A 20851-nucleotide genomic window follows, 5' to 3' on the forward strand; every position below is an offset into this window, starting at 1 on the left:
CATCGCTCTCACAAAGTTTGTACCAAGCACCCGTGTGTAACTCTAAGCTGGTGGCTAGGATGACCTGTAATTAGGCCGCCGGCTACCCCGCTGACAATGTTTCCAGTGACACAATTCCTTTCCCCCCATTTGCCTAATGAAGCCCAAAAACATACAAATATTAAAGTAGACCGATAAGCCTCAGGGGCTGACCTTCTTCTACTCAGGAAGTGCCTCGACTAAAAACGTTGTCCACTGGAAGACATGCTGTGACGCAAACTACATGCCCTCAGAAGGTTCATTGACAGATGAGATGGATAAGCTTTTAAGCTGCAGGCGCCAAATGTCATTTTATAAGCTATGATTAACACAAACGCGATTAAACATTTAAAACAATGAAATGTCACGATGGCCTAAGATGCACCCAGCTGCTGGCGATAAACAAAAAAATGTGTCCTGAATCTTGGTGTTCACATGAGCTTTTTATTTGTAGTGACTGTCCAAATCACGAATATCTAAAACAGGATGTTTATTTTGTATAACTTTTAATTTATAAACATTTCCATTAGAAAGTCGATCAGCAAACTCAACGTCTCCATTAGAAAGTCCATGTTTTTATTGAATGTAGTCTGTCCATCAGCAAACATGAGTTATTAAATAAAAGATACAGTATACATTTTTTTGTGTGAACATGTCAGAGCCACAATGAGAAGAAGTGGGTAAAAATGGAGGGGGGGGGGGGGGGGGGAGACTCATAATCTTGCAAAAATAAAGCATCTATTTTTCAAGAACAAAATCATTAAAAAAAATGAAGTTTTAATGGTTCGTGGAGGTTTATTACAAGATTAAAGTTGTAATCATATGAAAATCCAATAAAATACTGTAAATCAGTGGTCCCCAACCAGCGGTCTGCGGACCCGGTACTGGTCCGTGGATCAAGTGGTACCGGGCCGCATGGGCTGCACCCGGAGTAATGTTTTGGAGACGATTTTGTTTAACAGTTCATACGTTCGTGCCTGATCTTTGTTTTTTTTGGCGCCGTTTCTAGCCTCCGTTGATATTACATACATAGTGAGAAGGATGATGTGGTTTTTAGAGCAGCCAGCAGCCAAGAATTTAATTACAAGAATCATGTTGTAATACTAGAAAGAGAAAGTTGTCATTTTAAAGTTAGGAAAAAAATATGATTTGTTCTTTGAAAATCACTTTATTCTTAATTATATCTTCATCTTTTGACTATTTTCAGTTTACTTTCCCACAGAACTTTTTCGCCTCAAAAAATTATGCTTCAAATACTCTTTTTTTTTTTTAAATATGTTTTATTGCTTCAGTGTGACGCTAGTTGCTTCCGTACATTTGATCACATCATTATAAGAGGAGGAATCAAATTAAATAAACTCATTCAGTATGGACAATTCTGTAGTGTGCTGTCCAAGTCCCACGACCATAATATTGAAAAACATTCCAAAATGCCTTCAACGCCAACAACATTGGGCGTGTTTTGGCGATAAATAGAAATCCATCGTGTGAAACTTCACCTTTCCCATTAGATGAACATACTTGGTAGTGGTGCAAGTGTAGCCCGCACAGTAGGTTATGAGGTGAAATCCAGCCGGCCCACGACGTCATGGCCACACCGCAACCCGATTCTCTCTAATAAGGCAACAGGAGATGCTGCAATTTGGGAGAAGGAAAGAAAAACAACACATACTGGACACTTGCTTTGGCAAGGAGAAATCATGTCAAGGAAGTGCGGTATCAGATGTTGCCCGTGTTCCAACACGAGTACTTTAAATAGTAAGTCAGTGGGCTGGAAAAAAGAGTTGGAAAAATAAATAAAATGCGCGTGTACCTTTAAACAACACCTCATGTCATTTGCTGGTGTTCCGATGTTGTATTCAGCAGATTAACTGGTGGCGTTACTGGTTCTGCTTTGCTGAAAAAATAGGCCTAAAATGGGGGGCAACAACAGAGGTGAAAAGCGGCTCAGCCATGCAGTCATTGGGATTAACCAAGTAGACCATTTATACCGATGCGAGTGGACACGCGACACCCGCCGCGTGTGGCCTTAATGGTGACCGCTCACACGGCACCGTCAGTTTCCTTCTTATCAGCATGACACTGTCAATTCCCAGTCAACTGAGTGTAATGAACTCCGATGAGTCAGTGACTGTATACATATTTTATATAGAGGGGTTTAAGTCAGCTTTTTGTGTGCAAAGGGAATTTGATTTCAGGTGTGCTTTGGGGTCCGTAAACCAGGGTACGCCAATTACACGTTATAAGATTGTGTATGACTGTACTATACAATAATTTTCGGACTAAAAAGCGCACGAGATAAAATGCACTGAAGCCCCAAAAGGACAAAGTGTTGAAGGGACACTGTATACAATTGTGTCAGTAGGTTTACATATACTTGGGGCAAGTCAACTTAAAATGGAAATATTGCTTTGTATTTTGCGGCTAGTTATGAGAAAACATTTCAACAGCCACGCCTCCCACAGAACTATGGTGACGTTCAAAGGGGGAGGGGGGGGGGGTTACACGAGGACAGTTTAATTGGTTCACTGTGGCTTGTTTGTTAATTTCATTGGTCAGATGTGATGAGACTATCTGTAATTCTATTGACGGCATTAAGCTAGACAGTAAAAGTTCATAAATAAAATGCATCACGGTTCAATGCAAGTGAAAAAAAAATCCATCTTAATAGTCTGGAATGTGCGGTGACATTAAATTTAATTCAAACATGAGCTGGACAGTTTCTATGATGTCGATTATAAAACATAGTTAGAGAGCATGCTTACTTTGCATCCGACTGCAAGCAGGGCGTTGAGCAGCAAAATGGATGACAGGACTCCTGCGATCACTTTGACCTGGTCGTCACGGACGGCGGGCCAGAAGGTGATGACCAGGACAGAGCCCGACAGGCAGAGTGCCACCACGATGGAGAGCCACCGCACCCACTCGAACGGGAAAATCCACAGAACCTTGCGTGGGGAATAACAACAAATTATCAATTTAGCTCAGAGAAAATGCAGTATATCACATTAACAGATACTGTTTTTGGAAGAAATAAATATATATAAATAGATAGATAAAAACTAAAAGAGGTCAATTAGATTGGATTTCATTTTCAGCTATGTGTCACTAATGTAAAACTTACCACAGCGGGAATGTATATAGAAAGGGAGTATCCGTACACACAGACAATCTCCATGAAGGAATAAGACACCAAATTCATGATTTTGTTGCTCCTCCAGAGCAGGAAACCCCACACAGCGAGTGGTACCAGCCAGGCATAGCTGAAAATGGCTGTTGCAGCTATGGTGACTGGAGGGGAACAAATAAATCTTTAAGTTTTTGACAACATAATGTTCTTCAGCAAGTTGCATATATAAATCTGTATGGTAACCTTGTGCAGTTGAGTTAATAGTATATATACTGTATATGACAAATCACAATCTTTGCTGTAATGTCATTCCACATGCAGTGACTTTTTGATGACATAAGTATGGAAAATATATTGAAAGAAAGATTTATGTGTCCCATAAAATGCAACAAAGCCATTTGAAGACTGTTCAGTGCTAAAAAATTCCCCCCACGCGATGACAATAGTAGCAATCAATGTTTTCATGTTTCATATAATATGAACTAAATAACTACATTTTCAAACAACATATCTTTAGGGTTCTTACCTTTTCCAAACTCTGGTGTATACTTGTAGTCTGGCTTGCCCAGATTCACCAAAAAGGTGGAAATGTTTCCACTGATGGCAATTGCAAACACAAGAGTGGTGCAGATCCAGAAGGGTCCTGAGAAGAGTATTGAATGTATTCAGAATATTCACTCAAAAAGTACAAACTTACACTTACCCTAAATATTTTAATTGTTTTAAGAACTTTAAAGTGTGAAAGAATAGATTCATGAACACTGACCATAGAGATCGGGATTTCTGCGTAGGTACACATGTATGAAGTTCTTTCCCGGCCAAGGGAGCACTGAGCCAAATATTCTTTCCGTTACCTAAGGCAAATATTACGTAGTCACGCATCTCTAACTGTCCTGCCAGTTGAAAAATCACTTGGGCTAAGTTACATTTCGACAATTTTAAAATATAAACCAATTTAGTAGTTTTATTTGAAATTTAACAAAGTCATACGTACATGGTGTGTGTCCACATCAAAAAACTGTTGGTAGTATTCAAAGGTCCAGAAAGGGATGCTTTTCTTCTTCCCAGAGAGAAGCTTTGAGGTCAAATAAATAATAACTTAACAGAAGGCATTGCTGAACCCCCAACATGTTACACACAAATGCACATCACAATCAAATTTCTACATCAGCATCTTGCCTCAGCTTTGTCGTCTTCAGCCAAGGGGTCTTCATCACCACTGGGAGAGAAACTACTGGGTGTCTTCTGGTTTAAAAAATCATCCTCGATGTTGATGGCTGTAGACTCGTTATCAGCTGATAGCAGATTACTCTCTTCAAATTCTTGAAACATGACAATGGAAAAATCGGACACCATTGGCAGGTAATGCAATTTTTACGTAGACCTTCAGTCTGAACGCACATATAAAGTTTGGAACAACATTATCGAGTGAAAAGTTAACGATGACAGACGTCACCCACCTTGAAATTTAAATGGGTCGTTCGCAGACGCCATTTATGCGGATTTATACGGCCACCCAGCCAGACACAAAGTCGTCGTTTTCTCAGTCGGCGAGAAACCGGATCGGTGCTTTTTCACTTGGAAAACTGAGAGGTAATCGAAAAGCAAAATTCGGTTTTAAGATGCCATCCGTATCACTTGGTAACAAATCACACGAGCACAAGCCAGCGTCACAACTTGGGTACGCGTTAGCACGTTTACATGCGGAAATGAGGACGCTGCACTAAATACTTGAATTGAAACTAATCAACGTTAGTATCTTCTAGTGTACAATAAAACCTGGAGTACGGATTTGATCTCATCTGTAAACAAGGTGCTCACTTTAACCCTGCAAGTTCCAGAAAATCATGTCCCAACTGCTAGCTTACGTTGGCGGAAGAAGGATCCGGATGTGTTAGCTTTGTAAACAGGTCAACTTCCTGTCACGTTTTTCAAAGGAATATTAAAATCCGCTTTATTCAGTAAAATAATTGGGATTTTGCAAAAAAAATGTACATGAAGGAATTTAAAATAGCAATTTTAATGCAGGAGGAAATCATTTTAACAGTTTTCTTGGGATGATAAAACAATGTATTGATCGAAAAACGTAATTTTGACATCATAATTTGACACACATCCGGGTAAATTAGCCCATTAAGTATAGTACTTTACGGGTGTTCAAAAGAAAACTATTTAAGAAAGATTGCAAATCGAAACTTGAGATTTAGCGAATAGCTAATTGGAGTGTATTTAAATACGTCTTCGGTGAGCAAAGGCGCATTAAACGTCGCGGTTAGCGTGTGCTCATGACAAAACAGTGATGTTTCTAATCAAGGACCTTTTATTTTGATAGCAGCAAACGCAAACCACTCAGTTCACAAGTCAACTCGAATCTTTGCATTCGGACCTTGTTGTTTACAAGAAACAACGGGACAGAAACATTCAACTTGATGGTGTTGTGAAAGTTGACATCAACAATGGACGCCAGTGGCGTGTACGTGAGAGAAAGAGGCAAGCTGCGTCGTGTCAGCGACATCGTGCTCAAGCCTGCGGTGGCTTCTTCGTCGTCTTGGTCTTCATCCTGCAGGCGGACCAACCCGCTGGTGCTTCGCAAGGAGCACTTCGTGTTCACGTACAACGCGGAGGGCAGCCTGCGCTACAGCAGCAAATCGCTGTTCGACATCGCGCTGCTCTTCGTGGCGGGCAATGTGCACCACGTGGACTCGCTGGTGGGCTTCCCAGAACAGATCGGCGACAGACTGTTCGCGGCGGCAGAGGAGAACCGCGTGTTCCTCAAACCCGATGTCTCCCCCAAAGCCCTACGCCTCTTCAGTGATGCCTATGGAGACATGGTGCTCGAGTCCCTCTGCCTCAGGAAAAAGTCTGTTTCAATGAATATTGGATACGATTGCACAATCTCAATGCAATAGTTAATATTTTTTTCAGTAGGGTGCCTAGCCTGACTCCATCTACTTCAGGCCGGAGAGTTACTGTAGATAGCAACCACCAAGCTCCGCCACTGTATAATAACTCTACAGTGATGCTTTGAGATACTGTATTTGCTTTGTGACCACGCACTCAAAACACTCGCATCACGTCTTTCCGCTCTGGAAAAAAAGTAAAAAAAATGGCATCAGCACGTTATTGCATTACGCTCCATACAACGGGGTACAATAATAACACGTTAAAAGGGAGGCAAGTCAAACACGTTCTTCATATTATGTTGTATGTGTCTCCGCGAGTCTGAACACGGCATTTTGATTAGTATCGCGTTTGTGGAATATGAATTAAGCAGCAATATCTTTTCATTTTTATCCAGCTTAAAGAACGACCGTTTTAGCACTTACATTACTGTCGACTGAAAATGACATCACGGTGCACTAAATGTTAAATATCATGTTAGGTTTTATGCACCAAAAGAAAAAAAAAGTGCAAGTAACTACAGAAGTAATGTTTTTAAATGATTAACTTTTTAAACGGCAGTCATTAAAACATAAGAAAAATTACCGGCTAATGTTGAGGATTCTGCCTGTCATGTTTAGATTTTCCCTACTGAACGATCAAACCAGAGCTGGTCAAACCTTTTCTATGCCTATCCCCATTAAAAAGAAAACAAAAAATCACGTCAATTAGGGTCAATAGCACTCCTCGGTAGTGTTCCTGTTGACAGCTTTTAACGTCAATGGCATTTAAAGTGTTAGATTATAAGACACTATAAACAATTATTCAAACTTAGTATGTGATGTCATCTGTGTAACCTTTAGGTGTCCTCTTTTGAGCGAGCGTATGGCTGAAATCAAGACCTTTCATAGTTTGAAACGTTTGGACCTTTTTGGCTGCCGACTGGGCGACAACCACGAGATATTCCAGCACCTGACATCCGCCTCGCTGGCGAGGTGATGAACACCTCTGGGGTCCATGTTGAAAGACTCGCATTGTCCAATGTTTTAATTTTCTGCCTTCTCTTCTTGTAGCTGTTTGAATCAGCTCTTCATCGGCAGCAACGGCCTGTCGGACGTTGGCCTGCAGCGACTGACAGCGCCTGTGAGAATAATGAGGAAAGGACTGGACTGCCTTCAATGCCTTGATATTTCGTGTAAGGTCCAATTGTTCCGTTTTGAGAGGGACGAATGGAAAGAAACATTTCTTTCTAATGCAGATAACCCCATTTCTGAGAGGGCTCTCCGCTACCTCAAATGTCTCCCTAAGCTTGAAAAATTGGACGCATCTGGCACCGGCATGAAGGTGCCTAAAGCATGCAAAGTTAGCTCTTATTGAGCTTATGAATCTTAAGCAAAAGTAAATTTGTTCTTTGCAGTTTGGCTCAGGACTGAAGGAGAATGTGTGGGAAATTCTGGGCTTGGTCTACTCCGAGAAGGCGCTAGATGATTTTGACCACTCCAGATGTAAAACACAAGGGTGGGCAGAACAGGTAACGGAGTTGTATCTTTTTTTTCCAAATTGTTGCTTGTTGTGGAACAACTCATTCGCAAATATGTGATTAATAGGTGGTAAACCAGTGGGAAATCAATGGAGCACAAATGCCAAAACAGAAGAAACTTGATGAGTCTAGAATATCAGCTCTTCGTTTTTGTAAGTGTTTATTCACATTCATGTCGTGTCATCTCGGTCTTGTCATTAATGCGCTTTCTTGTACAGTATTTGTTCTCTGTGGAGAAATTTAGTCCCAATTCACTTCAAGGCAGCCTTAATGTTTCAACTCCTCACTCAGCTAATCAGTATGGCACTATTTGTTCTGTACCAACGATAAATAATATATGACGAGTACTGTTATATCGTCTATCTACATGTTGTTGCTACACTGTAGTCTTTTGCCTCAACCCGTTAGATAAATGCTAACTATTGTTAGCATTAAGCTGACGTAAAGTCTTAGTACACCAGTACTGCTATTCTTTGTTGTTTTACAAGAAACTCTAGTGCCATTAAGTGTTTTAAAGTAGTTGTACGCTATTTTCCAAACTGCTTTAAAAATATTGAACTGCGCCTATCGCAAAACCATTTGACATTAATATCTCATTTTTGACAAATGTAAAAAAAAAAAAGCCATTCAACTTTACATGGCAGAAAAATATATTTTTTTATATGAGTTAATATACTTTTCAGTTTTTTTTAATGAGTTGATATACTTAAATATTTTTTTACACATTAACCGAGATATTAAATAGATCAACTGGTTTAAGTAAATCATTTGTAGGGGAACTAACCATTTTAATACTACTGCTAATTCATTTTAGATGTAAAAAATACATTTACTAGCTCAATTCTAGTTATACAGTATGGTTTTGATAGCTAAGTGTCTCACTTTATTTGATTATTTGAATGAAATTCCAATAGTTTTCCCTTAAGAAAAATGTTGACATAAATGGTAAAAAATATTACCTGCAATACAGTACTCTCCCTTTTGCCTCAGTACAATTCCACATTTTTTTTCCGTTCAAGTCGGCAGGCAGAAGTTTGTCCGAGAAGTGTTGAGCATGGTACCGTTAAGTCGTGAGAGAGATCCACCAGCTGAGGAGGAGCAACGTCTGCACTTCTACAAACCTCCATTGGGTAGCACCACAGACAGCGCTTCTTCTGACAGGATTTGCTCTCACGCATCCGGCAAAAGAAAGCAGCCATCAGAAAAATGTGATCATTCCACAAGTCGTCCACCAACGAAACGCTCATCCTCGTCGGTGTTGACCACTGACGACATGAACTTATTGGACCTATACTGAGATGTATTAAGATTGTACAATCGTTTTATTAACTTGTGTTTTATAAAATAAAAGTTATTTTTTATGATGGTTTAGTTTTTCAACTGAGTAAGACCACAAAGCCATTGTGCTTACCTAAGTAGCAACATCTATCTATAAAATGATTAAGACAAACAGAAACAGTCACTGTTGAATTCAATTAAGATCAAATTGGTTTATTGTTAAACTCTGTCAACAACAGATAACCGCAGTGGGACCACAAAAAAAAACAAACGGCAAAGGTCTGGCTACTGCATTGCAAGTCATTTCACAAAAAAGTTGAGTATCAAGATGAAAAACTTCAAAAGTCATCATTTTTTAATAACACAAGCACAGCCACCAAGCGCGAACAAAAAACATTATGGGGGGGCTATTAGTTTAGTACTGGCATTACAGAAGCCAATAATGCAACCATTTGAAAATGATCAAAAAGTGTATGCGGGATCAACTGTAGATATGCTGTAAAATTAATTTCTTGTGGGATCAAAAGATGTTACCACACCTGAGATTTTTTTTTAAACTTCTGACTGGCCAATGTTTACTTTAGGAGGAAGAGGTCCCGCCTCATCGCCACCTTCTAGCCCTTTGGAGGTGATGACGAGCAGGGAGGACGCTGGGTATGGAATGAGTTTCTGCTCTGCCAAGAAATCCCTGTCACCGTAGATGCTCAATTTCTGCAAATTTAAATTTACAAACATTACTCAGCGCCAATTGGATTTGAAAATGCCTACTTTTAAGTCATTATCAGCATACATTTCTTAACAGGAATCCATCCATTCACTGCCTGATATACTTGCGCAAAATACAATTTTCAATATGTAAGTGTGGAAGATGCTCTTAACCAGACTGTCTGTGAAATTCAGGTTTTGGAAACTACAGTAAAATGTATATGCTTGGCTATGTGACACCTTGAACTCCTAAGTCAAGGTACCATCATATATTACGTGCAATTTCTCCCGTAAAAGTGAAAGATTGTGGGGCGTGTACTGGTGTTAGTGAGATAAAAGAAGGATCTGACACCAACTGACCTCAGCTGGCACATACTGGTCCTCGGCGGTGGCCACGGTGGCACAACAGATCCAGATGAGGACTAGCACGGACAGTACCAGAGTGGTGGTGAGGATCCAGCCTGGCAACCAAGGATTCCTAAGGAGCAAATGTTTCGATCTGCTGAGTGTCCATTTAAATCATCGGAAAAATACTTTTTTTGGATTATTTTACAAGTTCATCAAGTTTTGGATTTTTATAGAGAAGTAAATAAGCGGCAGGTTGGAAAACCTATCAAAAATGACTCAATTTTGCCAAAATCAAACGCTAATCTCTGTCTTGATCTATAAACAGGTTAATAGAAAAATACCTAAATATAGCAGTCATCTATTTCAGTTTTCCTTATTTCTTGTAGCTTTCCCATTAACAGGGTTGTGGAACTTGCGTTTCTCTCCGATTTTACAAAGGACTTGGTCTTACATCTCAAACGCGAGAAATTCCAAATTTAAGTGTGATAGTAAACCTTGAAAGGCAGCTGAAGAAGTTGTAATTTTCATAGCTGAGTTCACCGCTCATGTCTCTGTCCCTCTCTTGGATGAGTGTACGCTGGTAGTCTTTGTAAACTGGGTTGTTCCCGTCAGAGACTTGAAAAGAGATCATATTAAAGGAACCTCCAATGAAAGTCAGAATTGGATGATTGCAGTAAATGTGGGCTTACATGTCTTCTGGACTTCCTGGGGGTCATCTTCTTTCTCTGTTTCAAACTGAGAGAAAATGGAATTGAACTAGTTAGTGTGACAAGCAGAACACACATGCGCAGAGTATCACATTGCAAGCAGTCACGTGGTATTTGTTTTTCAATTCAGCGTCACACACCTGGAAAACAACTACTTTGCCATCATCGGCCTGGAGGTAAAAGGTCCAAGTGGAGGTGATGAAGCTGTGCGCCTGACTCATCATGTCCTCCCAGAAGCCCCGCACAAACATTAACGGGTACAGCAGGTGAATCCTCGGCACCATTGCTTCAAGCTAAATTAAACAAGCACGAGAGTATGAAGGGCACAGCCGTTGTGTGTTTTGCCTTGAAATAGCTAATTCGAGTGAGTGCCACGCATACAATATTAATGACCCTAAAATGTTGTGCATGTTAGGAAAGCTGATGATTCTTGAATGCATTGTGTCATTAAATGGAATGTAGGTAATCTGGAAGCGACCTGACAGGGAAAAACAGAGCAGGTGTTGAGAAATACAAGCACACCCTATCCATAATTATAGGATAGCAACACTAGTAATTAGATTAAATTCAAAATGAATGTCAAGTTTGCTCAGTAGATGATCATGTCCACATCCATGCTGTCACTTTGGTTATTTTCTTCACTGTTGTTTCTTTTGTTGGGGACTTTTTTTCCAAGTGTCGATAAGCCACACATCTGAACTGAATAACTTTGTATGTCGGACAGAGGCAAGATTAGCCAGGGTTGCTAGTCGAAGTTAGAGTCTACACAACATGTGATCGTTTAAAGTACATCTGTTTTTTTTCTAAATTCACTTAGGTTCACGGCCAGTCCCTCCTAAATCCCTGCTCCTTCAAATTTCATCCAGGACTCTATACTGCAATACATTCACTTGCAAATGCATCCACTTTAAAACTCATAGGGGGAAAAAAAAAAAAAAAAAGTCTGAAAATTTCTCAACAATGTTGGCTTTCTATAAATCTATAAAAGCTGACAAAAAAGAAAAATAGGTCAAATTTCTTTGATGTCGTATTTAATTACAATGTACAGTATGTGCCACTAGTCACTTAGATTTACAACTAATCAAGTGACTAAGCTTCCATCTTTCGTTGTAGTGGCTGATAAGTCAATAAATTAGGAATAAGCCTTTCCAACACAAAATGAATGACTCATCACAAAATTACGGTATGCAAATGAAGATGACTATAAATCAGATCATATGATAATGCTGTGCCATAAAATGAAAGTGAAACATAAAATGGTGGCATCAGTGTTACCAGTGCAAAAGTTAAGAGTACATTCCTGATATAACATAAGTATTGCGGCCCAAAGAAATAGAATAGAATTTTTTAATAACATATATTAAAGAGAGAATGTGTAAGACTTAGACCGTTATTTTATTATGGACAGCAGAAGGGGCTGCATTTACCGTTGTCCGTAGCTATAACAGACATGGCACCCCCCACCATGTAATACAATTTAATGATTACTAGACATATGATTACATTTAAAACATACTGTTGGTCGTTAGTGAGAGGAATAGTAATTAGTGATGCTTCCCATAGCCGTTGAAAACCCGAATATATTGTGCAACCATGGTTATATAAGTTGTTTTTCCACTAACTTGTTTTTGGTCAGGACGTTTTGACAATTTTACTATCTTGTTTTCATACCAAAGAAGAACATTGTTGTGGGAGGTTGACAGTTATTATTGTATAAGATGTTTTCATCAAAGGAGAAAAGTACAAAAGAAAGATGCAGAGTACAAACAGGTAGAGTCTGCTGCGGGTTGCGTACGAACGCCCAGCTGGTTGACAAGCGGAGCTCTGCCTGGGTGTTGGCTCTCCACCTTCTCGGCATAGGTAAGAGGCTCATATGATGATTTCACGCAATGTCAACTGTATTTTGAGAACTTGCATTTGGTCAAAATAAATATGGCAGTTATTTGGGCTAAATAGCATTTGGGAACGTTGGTCTTTTGTTGAGTGTTGTCTTTGTCTCCTGAGCGCCGACCATCACCGATCCTTTCAATAAAACAGTTAGGAACCCATTTATTTGCAAGTTTTTGAAAAATAATTTAATCTAAATCTTACACCTTGTCTCTTTAATATATGTTATTAAAAAATACTGTAGCGGCATTAACTAATGTAATTTTTGTGCTTTTCACTACTTATGGCATGGCTCAGGCCACTGTTCATTTATCACTGCATCATTTGCACATTTGTTGACAAGACTACTGTAGCATTGCACACTGTCTACTACTTCTTGACTGTTTTGTGTATATAGCCAAAATGTACCTTCTGGTATAATTGTGTCTTTAGAGTGCCCGAAACTACCATAAACAAATTCTCTCTGCGTTTTAACATACTTGGTGGATAAACATGGTACGGATTTGACTTGACAAGATATAGTATGGTGCACCTGTTCAAAGCGCTGCTCCGCAAAAGGAAGCTGGTTGTTGCAGCCCAGTTTGCATGCATATTGCTCGTTAACCTGTGTGTAGGCTTCGTGACAGGCTGTAAAAGATGGTTAAAAATGTGATCAAACAAGAAATGTAAACGAAATGTTACAATAGGAGATGCTACAAATATTAAAGGGAGGAGTTTACTCTCCGCACCAAAATGACTGTTTGCACAGCAAGCAAGTCTATCTCGTGTCTATAAACCCTTCGAACTCTGAAACATATCAACTCTCTTCCTCCCTCAAATGTGCAGATTCTTTGAGAATATTACGCTTTGCGAGGCTACAGTAAACGTCGGCCATTTTATCTTACTTGACTGACAGTCGGCCGTCGTACGATTCAAGTCCTTACTGTCACGAACAAACTGGCAAATAGAGAACAATCGACAACCTCGCTGACAAGCGTAGAGTTCCTCTTCCTAAGAACACACACACACACACACACAAACACAACCCGAAGGTCAATTTAAAAACTCGCTACACGACATCAATAAGACATGGCTATTTATAACAACCAGTAGGTTAAAACAACTAAGCTAAAGCTGGTCAACTTTTTACAACGACTCACCCGAGGATATGTATGTAAAGTATACGTCATTTCACAGGAGCGATGGCAAGACACAGTGCTTCCCAAAACGCTGTCGAACACGTCCGATGACGCCACCACCACACTCCCAAACAGTCCCAAAAAGCACACGATTCTGGACACAGTCCCCATTTTGAGTGCGCGAATCCCAAACAAAACAAACACAACACACTTGCTTCCTCTTCCTTCTTAAACGGATCAAGTCGTCGCGAGAACATGTGTGCATCGCTCTCGCGAGATACCAAGGGGACGTTTGATGCGTTTCTAAATTCTGGAATTCCTAACTTTACGTGTCATGCGGTTTACTTTTAAATAATGAAATAATATGTCACATTTAAACTAGTCATCATCTGGTGTGATATTTTGATCACAATGGAAATACTTTGGCGCACATTAGTGCCATGCCACCCAACAAGTTGGAATGAATCTTTGAACCTTGTGCCTTTGATGACTTTGACAATGTTGTAAGGTACCTTTTGGAATGCAAAGAGTAAAGACGTATGCTTTGACAGAAACATGTATTTCTTTTTTTTCAAACCACAGATGATAAAACCTCAAAGCTGAAAAGATATGAGTCTTATTTTTCCAACAGTCACTAAATGCTACACAAGTCACCCTGCACACTGCTAGCTGCTGCTAGCTTTAGCAGCAGATGTTTTTGGTTCGATTGTCTATCTCCTAAACACTGGAACCTCACGTGAACACTATCAAATAACCTAAGATGGATAAGTTTGTTGTGCGGCTACCTAAGGGAGGGACGCCCACAACATCGATAAGTACTGGAAAGATTTACAAGCAAGCCACTATTGAATCCTTACGCGTGAGTGTGTGTTTATTTATTTTTTTGGTGTCTGTGTTGTAACCCAAACAAGAGCAACCTAATGAAAACCTTTTCTCCAGAGGGTGGTGGTCATTGAGGACATATTGCGCTATAAATCCACACTGGAGCTGCCAGGACAGAGCAAGGAAAACATGCTGAGTGTCTTGACCGACCTCAGCAAGAAGATGCCTTCCAAGGAGGTGCTGAAGTCCACAAAAATAGGTGAGATACAGTATATTATGTAAAACATTGCTGACTTGCCAGAGTTTGGAACTTGCAAAATAAGTTTTGGGATATCCCGAAAAGTAAAGCATACGTTTGTCGTTCGTAAAAAACAACCCAACAATTTTTGAAGGCAAGTAAATGGAATATGCATTTTATTCTGCAGTTACTCTTCATTCATGAATCCCTATACATTCACCCTTGACCCTTGTATTTTTTCGGTTACAATTTTTGGACTTTGCAAACTTTTTTTGTGTTTCATTGAAGATAAAGAATTGAAAAAAACTACACTACAGAGCTGAACTATCTGTTGTAATTTTAGAGGGCGAATGTACCAAGATCTAGTAACTGTTTCAGATTGGCGCTCAGCCATTTCCCATATACTGTAAACCTGTTGTTTCATCATGCATTTCTCATGATTACTGTATGAATCCCTTCAATTGACCCTCGACTGTATATATTCATAAGTGGTTTTGTTATGACACCTCAAAAGCAGTGACACTTTTTAAAACCGTTTTCAATATAAGTATTTTTTTTTTTTTTAAAAAGTCTTTACTCTGTTTTTTCGGCTGTATGTTTTTTCTCTTTTGCATTATTTTCTTTTTTAGGTCACACTGTCAACAAACTCCGTAAGCATCCAGAGCCTGAGGTGAGCTCGGCAGCAGCCAACGTTTACACAGCCTGGAAGACGTTCGTAAAGGAGAATTGCAATAAGCCGTCCATCGAAGTGCGCTCGGACAAGCAATCTGAAGCCCTCAGGAGCAACGCCAGGAGACTTCTGGCTGAATCCCTGGAGCTCAAGGTAAGGCGCTGCTGTAACAGATGTCGGACTACATCGACACAGGAGTTCTTCCATCTTTTGAGGTGGTAGTTACACTATTGAGCAAGACACCATAACCCTTTTCACACTGCATGTCACTGTTATACTCCAAAATAGTCATGCCTTGATACACAAATTTATTTGTTCCATGACCACTCTTGTATCTCAAAACATTTGTCTCAAAATATTGTTTTTCTCAAATCCCTTCCAGCCAACACCCCCCCAAAAACAAAAAAAAATGTTCATAATGTGCTTTTTACAAATTAAAAACTGGTAATAAGAACATGAAGTGAGGATAAACTAAACAAAAAATGAATGGATGATGAAGAAAGACGGTTTGCTAATTATGATGAATTTGTTTGTGACCACCGGGAGGCAGTATAATATAATCATGAAGACAAATGAAAACGACTTTCATAAGTCTTCAAAATGCCTCAGCAAACTGGATTAATGAGTCTTTTTTTGTAGATGTTAAAGAATGCACGCCTTGGAGTATTGTTACATTGTCTTGCTACATGCATTGACTGCTTGTGTTCAAATATTTATTGCTAAAGTCAGGGGTCACCAGCCCCAGTCCTCAAGCGCACATATCCAGCTTGTTTTGCCCGTATCCAACTTCTTCTCCCCAACACACCTGATTCCTATGATTGGCTCATCAGGAAGCTCTGCAGGAACCAGACAGTGATCCTGAACATTTGAATCAGGTACTTCGGAGGAGTGTTACACCAAAAAGTTGCTAGATAGACTCCCTCAAGGACTGGAGTTGGTGACCCCTGGCTTAAGGTTATAACACTGAGACCATCATTGTAAGCCCATCTACTGTATGGCATTTTGAATTGTGTGTTAGGATAATAATGGGGCAAGGCAAAGTTTGGGGGAAAATTGTTCACTCACTGTTAATATGCCATTTTATTGAATTACTACCAGGAGGACTGCGGCCTAGTAGACAACACGGAGAGGGAGGTGTTCCACCAGAGCGGCCGGCTGGTCAGCAGCTCGTACCGGAGGACCGTACGAACGCTAGTGTTCGCCTTCAGACGGCAGCCTGAGCTAAGAGCTCAGTTGAAGCGAGATCACGCTTCAGTTGCACAGCTGGTGTCCAAGTATAAGAGATGAGTTTGCGCCTCGTTTTTTTACAGTATTGATTGTAAATACACAATTTGTTGTCATTGCTGAGATTTTATGAATGATTTTATACTTTGTTTTTATACTGTATTTAAATTGTGAATTAAAACAAAACCTTTACACTTTTGGAGCACACTGATGCTTTGTTTTTACAATGTACTTAAATACAGTAATGTATTCCACAATTCTATACAATTTGCAGCATGATTTGGTGGTATAGTTTGTGAATGTCACATGACCTCAGATTACCTAAACCCTAGTAGCTGTGATATCATTTTCAGTTGACAACAAGTGACAAAATGGCCGGCGCCTGAGATGGATGAAAATGGCTGTATTTTGCAAATTCCACAAATTCAGTATTACTCCAAATGTCATGTTTAGACTAGTGGGAGCGCATCAAGCTGCTTCTGTAAATCACATTAGAAATTCTACCTAATTTTGAGACCGGTGAGCATAGACTGCTAAAGTAACACAAGCCAGATGATGGCGATCACCATGAGGATGACGGCCAGGACGCAGATGCTGATGAAGACGATATCGCTAAGGTCGTGGGGCTCACTATCGTCGCGTCCCACCTCAGCCCCTCCAGCTGAGGCGTCACCCCTCATGGCCTCCTGCTCAAGCCGGCTCTCCTCAGCTGAGACGATGGACGCCGAGGCCACCTTGCGCATGGCGTCGCACTGCACCTTGTACTCCTGCACATTGCGGCGGTCGCCGTCGGAGAAGTCAATGTAGAGCTTGTTCACTAGCATGGTGATGTTGCGGTGCTTCTTGCTGGCCGTGCCACAGTTGACGAACTGGGCGAGGATCTTGTAGGAGGTTGCCGTCAGCTGGGCGGTGCATGAGGGGTTGCCAAGGTAGATGCGCTCGCGGTCCAACTGGGGGAGCGACTGCTGGGGTATCAGGATTGTGAACTCTGATCTGGTGCAGCTCACGTTCACGGGCACCACTACAGAAAGGATCAGAATTTCAGTTAAAAAAAATGACATAAAAACACGAATAGTACAAGTTGCACTATAGGCTACTTCAACCCGTTTACTGTTAGCTATGTAAATATTAGTCACCATGGATACCACAAACATTAGTCACCATGGATACCACACTTTATGACAGTAAAAGCACCTGTTTTTTTTTTGCATGCAATCAAAAGATAAGACATTTTAAAGAGTCATTAAGTCACGGATCTCCGATTTTTTTTTTTTTTTTTTTTACTTTTAATGATATTGTGGGGGAATAGAATCATATTTGGTAACTTAAAACTTCCAACTTGACTCCACAGTGTGTGACTTGCATATGTCTTAAATCAAGTACTTTATAGATATGGCTTATCAATCATCAGCCACTCAGCAAGCAGTTGACCTTACCTCCGAGATAAGAAGCAGTGAAGCCCCTGTGTGCCTCGTCCCTGTCAGTACTCAGCACCACCAGCATCTTGTTGCCCCGGGAGACGAGCGTCGGCGGCCTCTCGGTGCCGCACCATCGTCCAAGCAAGGCGTCTGCCACCTGCCCATCACCGTCGTACACAGCTATCCAGTCATAATCGCACGCATCCGTCAGGCTGTTGCGACCCTCCAGGTCCATAATGGGGAAGAAGAGTTTAATGCGGTAGCCGGCCGCCAGCGAGATGCTCCAGTGGCAGTTGATGTTGTTCGGATAGATCTGCGGGAAGTTGGGGCTGCTGAAGTTACCGCACACAGCCGACAGAACCTGCTGACACTCGCCTAGCGGGGGAGAAGTTGGAGCAACATGTAATTGTTAACAGCTGATTAGCACAGGACAATCTGCCTCTGGGACTTGTCGACGGGTTACCATCTATACTACTAGTTAAGAACTTTGGAACCATCCACTTTAACTATCTATCTAAATCGTGACTTCAATTTGTGACCTAATGGACACGTCACTGGCTTCCTAAGAAATAATTTATGGGTTTCAGTCCAATATGGGGTGCATGCCCCCCCCAAAATTAGATACCTGAGTAGTAATAGGCCTTAAAGCCCCGTCCCCCTATATTGAAGTCGGATTTGAAGACAAGTAGAAGCTGGCTGGTGGTGGTGATGGTAGGGGGCGGCTTGTTGGCTCCGCAGTATGTGCCCAGGTGGGGGTGCGCCACAGTAGGGCCGTCAAACAGGGCCACAAAGTCAAAATGGCAGCCCTCGTTGTTTTCCATTTGGAAGTCCAGGAAGAGAAGTGTGACTGCACTGCTGTTGGACACGTGGATAAGCCAAGCGCAGTCAGCGTTGTTGCTGTACTCTGCGGGGTAACCCGGGCTGGAGATGACGCCCGACAGACCCGTCAGCACCCCGCCACACATGTCTGTATGAAAAAAAATGACAGCTTGCACTTGCACAATGTAATAACGTTAAATATTTTTTTCCTTGTTTATCTATCAATCTTTCTTCTGATCTGTCCATATTTTGATCAGCCACTTCCTCAATCCCTTCAGCCATGCATGTCGCCCATCCATCCATCCATCCATCCATCCATCCATCCATCCATCCATCCATCCATCCATCCATCCATCCATCCATCCATCCATCCATCCATCCCATTCTATCCACCCAGCTGAATTTGTCAGTCCCTACATCCATCTATCCATTTTTTATGTATTGTACATCTTTAGTTCATCTGTCAATCATTATCAACCTGTCCTCCCACGTTCCAGTCTACATGTCCATCGACAAGTTCTCTATTTGTTCATCTATTCATCATATCCCGCAGTTTTTACCCATCCATCCATACCAACCGATCCATTTTTATTCATCAATCTCAATGTATTTATCTGTTCCATTGAATTTCAGCACCCTGATCCTAAATATACTATATACCTTTCCTGTAGCCCAAACTGAAGCCCCTGTGCGCCACGTGACGATCCGAATGAAAGATGACCGACATCACGTTCCAGGATGAGGTGAACGCTGGCGGGGGGGCATCGCCACAGAAGGTTCCCAACAGGTTGCCCTCGTCGCCTGCTACACCGTTATAGATTTTGACGTGGTCGTAGGCACAGCTGGCATGGTACTCCAGCTCAAAGTGGTGGAAGGTGAGCAGCACCGAGGAACCTTCAGGCACCACGATGAGCCAGGAGCAGTGGATGTTGTAAGGGTAAAGGCCTGGGAAGTTTGGACTGGATAGGTTGCCTGACGGCGCAGAGAGGATGCCGCCACATTTGACACCTTGAGAGAGCAAATTAAAACTGAGTTTTAATTTGGGTCAAAAATTGCTGTTATTAAAAGACTTCCCACATATGATCGCAAGTGATGCCATTGATCAGATGCATGAAATAAAAAAATTACAGCAATCTGCATTTTGGCATATTTATAAAAGCCCTATAATATATACAAAATATTTCCTAGTAGCAATTGCCATTTTCAGTTGATACCACAAGACACTTAAAAACAGACAACAAAAACGGCCCCCGGGGCCATAGTTTGGAAAATCCCTGGTAAACATATATATGTACATAAATATATATATATATATATATATATATATATATATATATATATATATATATATATATATATATATATATATATATATATATATATATATATATATATATATATATATATATATATATATATAATACATTTTATTTGATGAGCGCTTTTCATGATACAAAGTCACTTTACATAAGAGAGAACATCGATCAGCAAAACAAAACAAACAAAAAAAATACATACATATATATATACATATATATAATATATATTTGTGAGTATAGGTGCATTGACTGTATTTTTCATTATAGTTGCGTAATTCAAGTCTTTTCTGATGTTAAATCGCAAATGATAACTGTATTTGACCTTTCTTGCACTATCAGAATCTATTTTACACATCAAATCCTCAACTGACACATGCAACCATATAGCGTGTGTTTTGAAGCTACGACTAAAAACTCACCTTTTTGATCCGCAGCCGTGTCTACAAGCAGTAGGAAATTAACAAGTGGAGCCACCCAGAACATCATCTTACAGCTGACGCTGACTTTTTGTTGGCCATAAAGTCAGCATTGGTATAAAAAGCACAGCAGAAGAAGTAGCAGCATGATGATAAAGGCGTACGCAGGCCCGAGCCCTTTGCTGTTGTTGCATTGTGTAGCTCCTAAAAAATTCATCTCCAACCTGAAACCCACCTGAGGCTACTGTCACTAAATTTTAATGACAGGGCAGCTTGTTGGCTCAGTGTACATTTTTAATAACTTCCATTGAAGA

The 20851-nt window shown here is 40.6% G+C and overlaps 5 protein-coding genes across 6 annotated transcripts; 2 read left to right on the top strand and 3 right to left on the bottom strand.

Moving 5' to 3' along the window:
- Positions 1-448: 448 nt before the first annotated feature.
- yipf1 (Yip1 domain family, member 1) lies at positions 449-5059 on the bottom strand. 2 transcript variants are annotated; one of them, XM_088430125.1, is made up of 10 exons: positions 4970-5059; positions 4609-4734; positions 4328-4470; positions 4143-4223; positions 3915-4002; positions 3675-3791; positions 3143-3309; positions 2784-2966; positions 1832-1929; positions 449-1653 (listed from the first exon to the last, which is right to left on the bottom strand). In XM_088430125.1, the coding sequence occupies exons 2-9, from the start codon at positions 4640-4642 to the stop codon at positions 1846-1848; spliced, it is 897 nt and encodes a 298-aa protein (XP_088286251.1). In that variant the 5' UTR covers positions 4643-4734; positions 4970-5059; the 3' UTR covers positions 449-1653; positions 1832-1845. The 2 variants fall into 2 exon arrangements, with proteins under 2 accessions (XP_088286251.1, XP_088286252.1); XM_088430126.1 differs by having other exon boundaries at positions 5017-5053.
- A 171-nt stretch (positions 5060-5230) lies between these two features.
- lrrc42 (leucine rich repeat containing 42) lies at positions 5231-8932 on the top strand. The gene is made up of 7 exons (XM_088430124.1): positions 5231-6008; positions 6892-7023; positions 7102-7223; positions 7287-7372; positions 7446-7559; positions 7636-7720; positions 8588-8932. Exons 1-7 carry the CDS (start codon positions 5605-5607, stop codon positions 8863-8865), a joined length of 1221 nt encoding a protein of 406 aa, XP_088286250.1. The 5' UTR covers positions 5231-5604; the 3' UTR covers positions 8866-8932.
- A 106-nt stretch (positions 8933-9038) lies between these two features.
- On the bottom strand, positions 9039-13861 carry tmem59 (transmembrane protein 59). Its single transcript, XM_088430303.1, has 8 exons — positions 13633-13861; positions 13378-13483; positions 13026-13120; positions 10747-10899; positions 10589-10634; positions 10394-10514; positions 9912-10029; positions 9039-9557 (listed from the first exon to the last, which is right to left on the bottom strand). Exons 1-8 carry the CDS (start codon positions 13780-13782, stop codon positions 9399-9401), a joined length of 948 nt encoding a protein of 315 aa, XP_088286429.1. The 5' UTR covers positions 13783-13861; the 3' UTR covers positions 9039-9398.
- Positions 13862-14230: 369 nt separating this feature from the next.
- Positions 14231-16772, top strand: tceanc2 (transcription elongation factor A (SII) N-terminal and central domain containing 2). The gene is made up of 4 exons (XM_088429816.1): positions 14231-14470; positions 14551-14692; positions 15301-15494; positions 16440-16772. Exons 1-4 carry the CDS (start codon positions 14372-14374, stop codon positions 16626-16628), a joined length of 624 nt encoding a protein of 207 aa, XP_088285942.1. The 5' UTR covers positions 14231-14371; the 3' UTR covers positions 16629-16772.
- On the bottom strand, positions 16071-20607 carry cdcp2 (CUB domain containing protein 2). The gene is made up of 5 exons (XM_088429547.1): positions 20541-20607; positions 19463-19810; positions 18609-18950; positions 18002-18358; positions 16071-17586 (listed from the first exon to the last, which is right to left on the bottom strand). The coding sequence occupies exons 1-5, from the start codon at positions 20605-20607 to the stop codon at positions 17099-17101; spliced, it is 1602 nt and encodes a 533-aa protein (XP_088285673.1). The 3' UTR covers positions 16071-17098.
- Between the last annotated feature and the right edge of the window lie 244 nt (positions 20608-20851).

The sequence above is a fragment of the Hippichthys cyanospilos genome, chromosome 12 (assembly GCF_059441005.1).
Source record: "Hippichthys cyanospilos isolate Australia breed blue-spotted pipefish chromosome 12, RoL_Hcya_1.0, whole genome shotgun sequence".
NCBI lineage: Eukaryota > Metazoa > Chordata > Actinopteri > Syngnathiformes > Syngnathidae > Hippichthys > Hippichthys cyanospilos.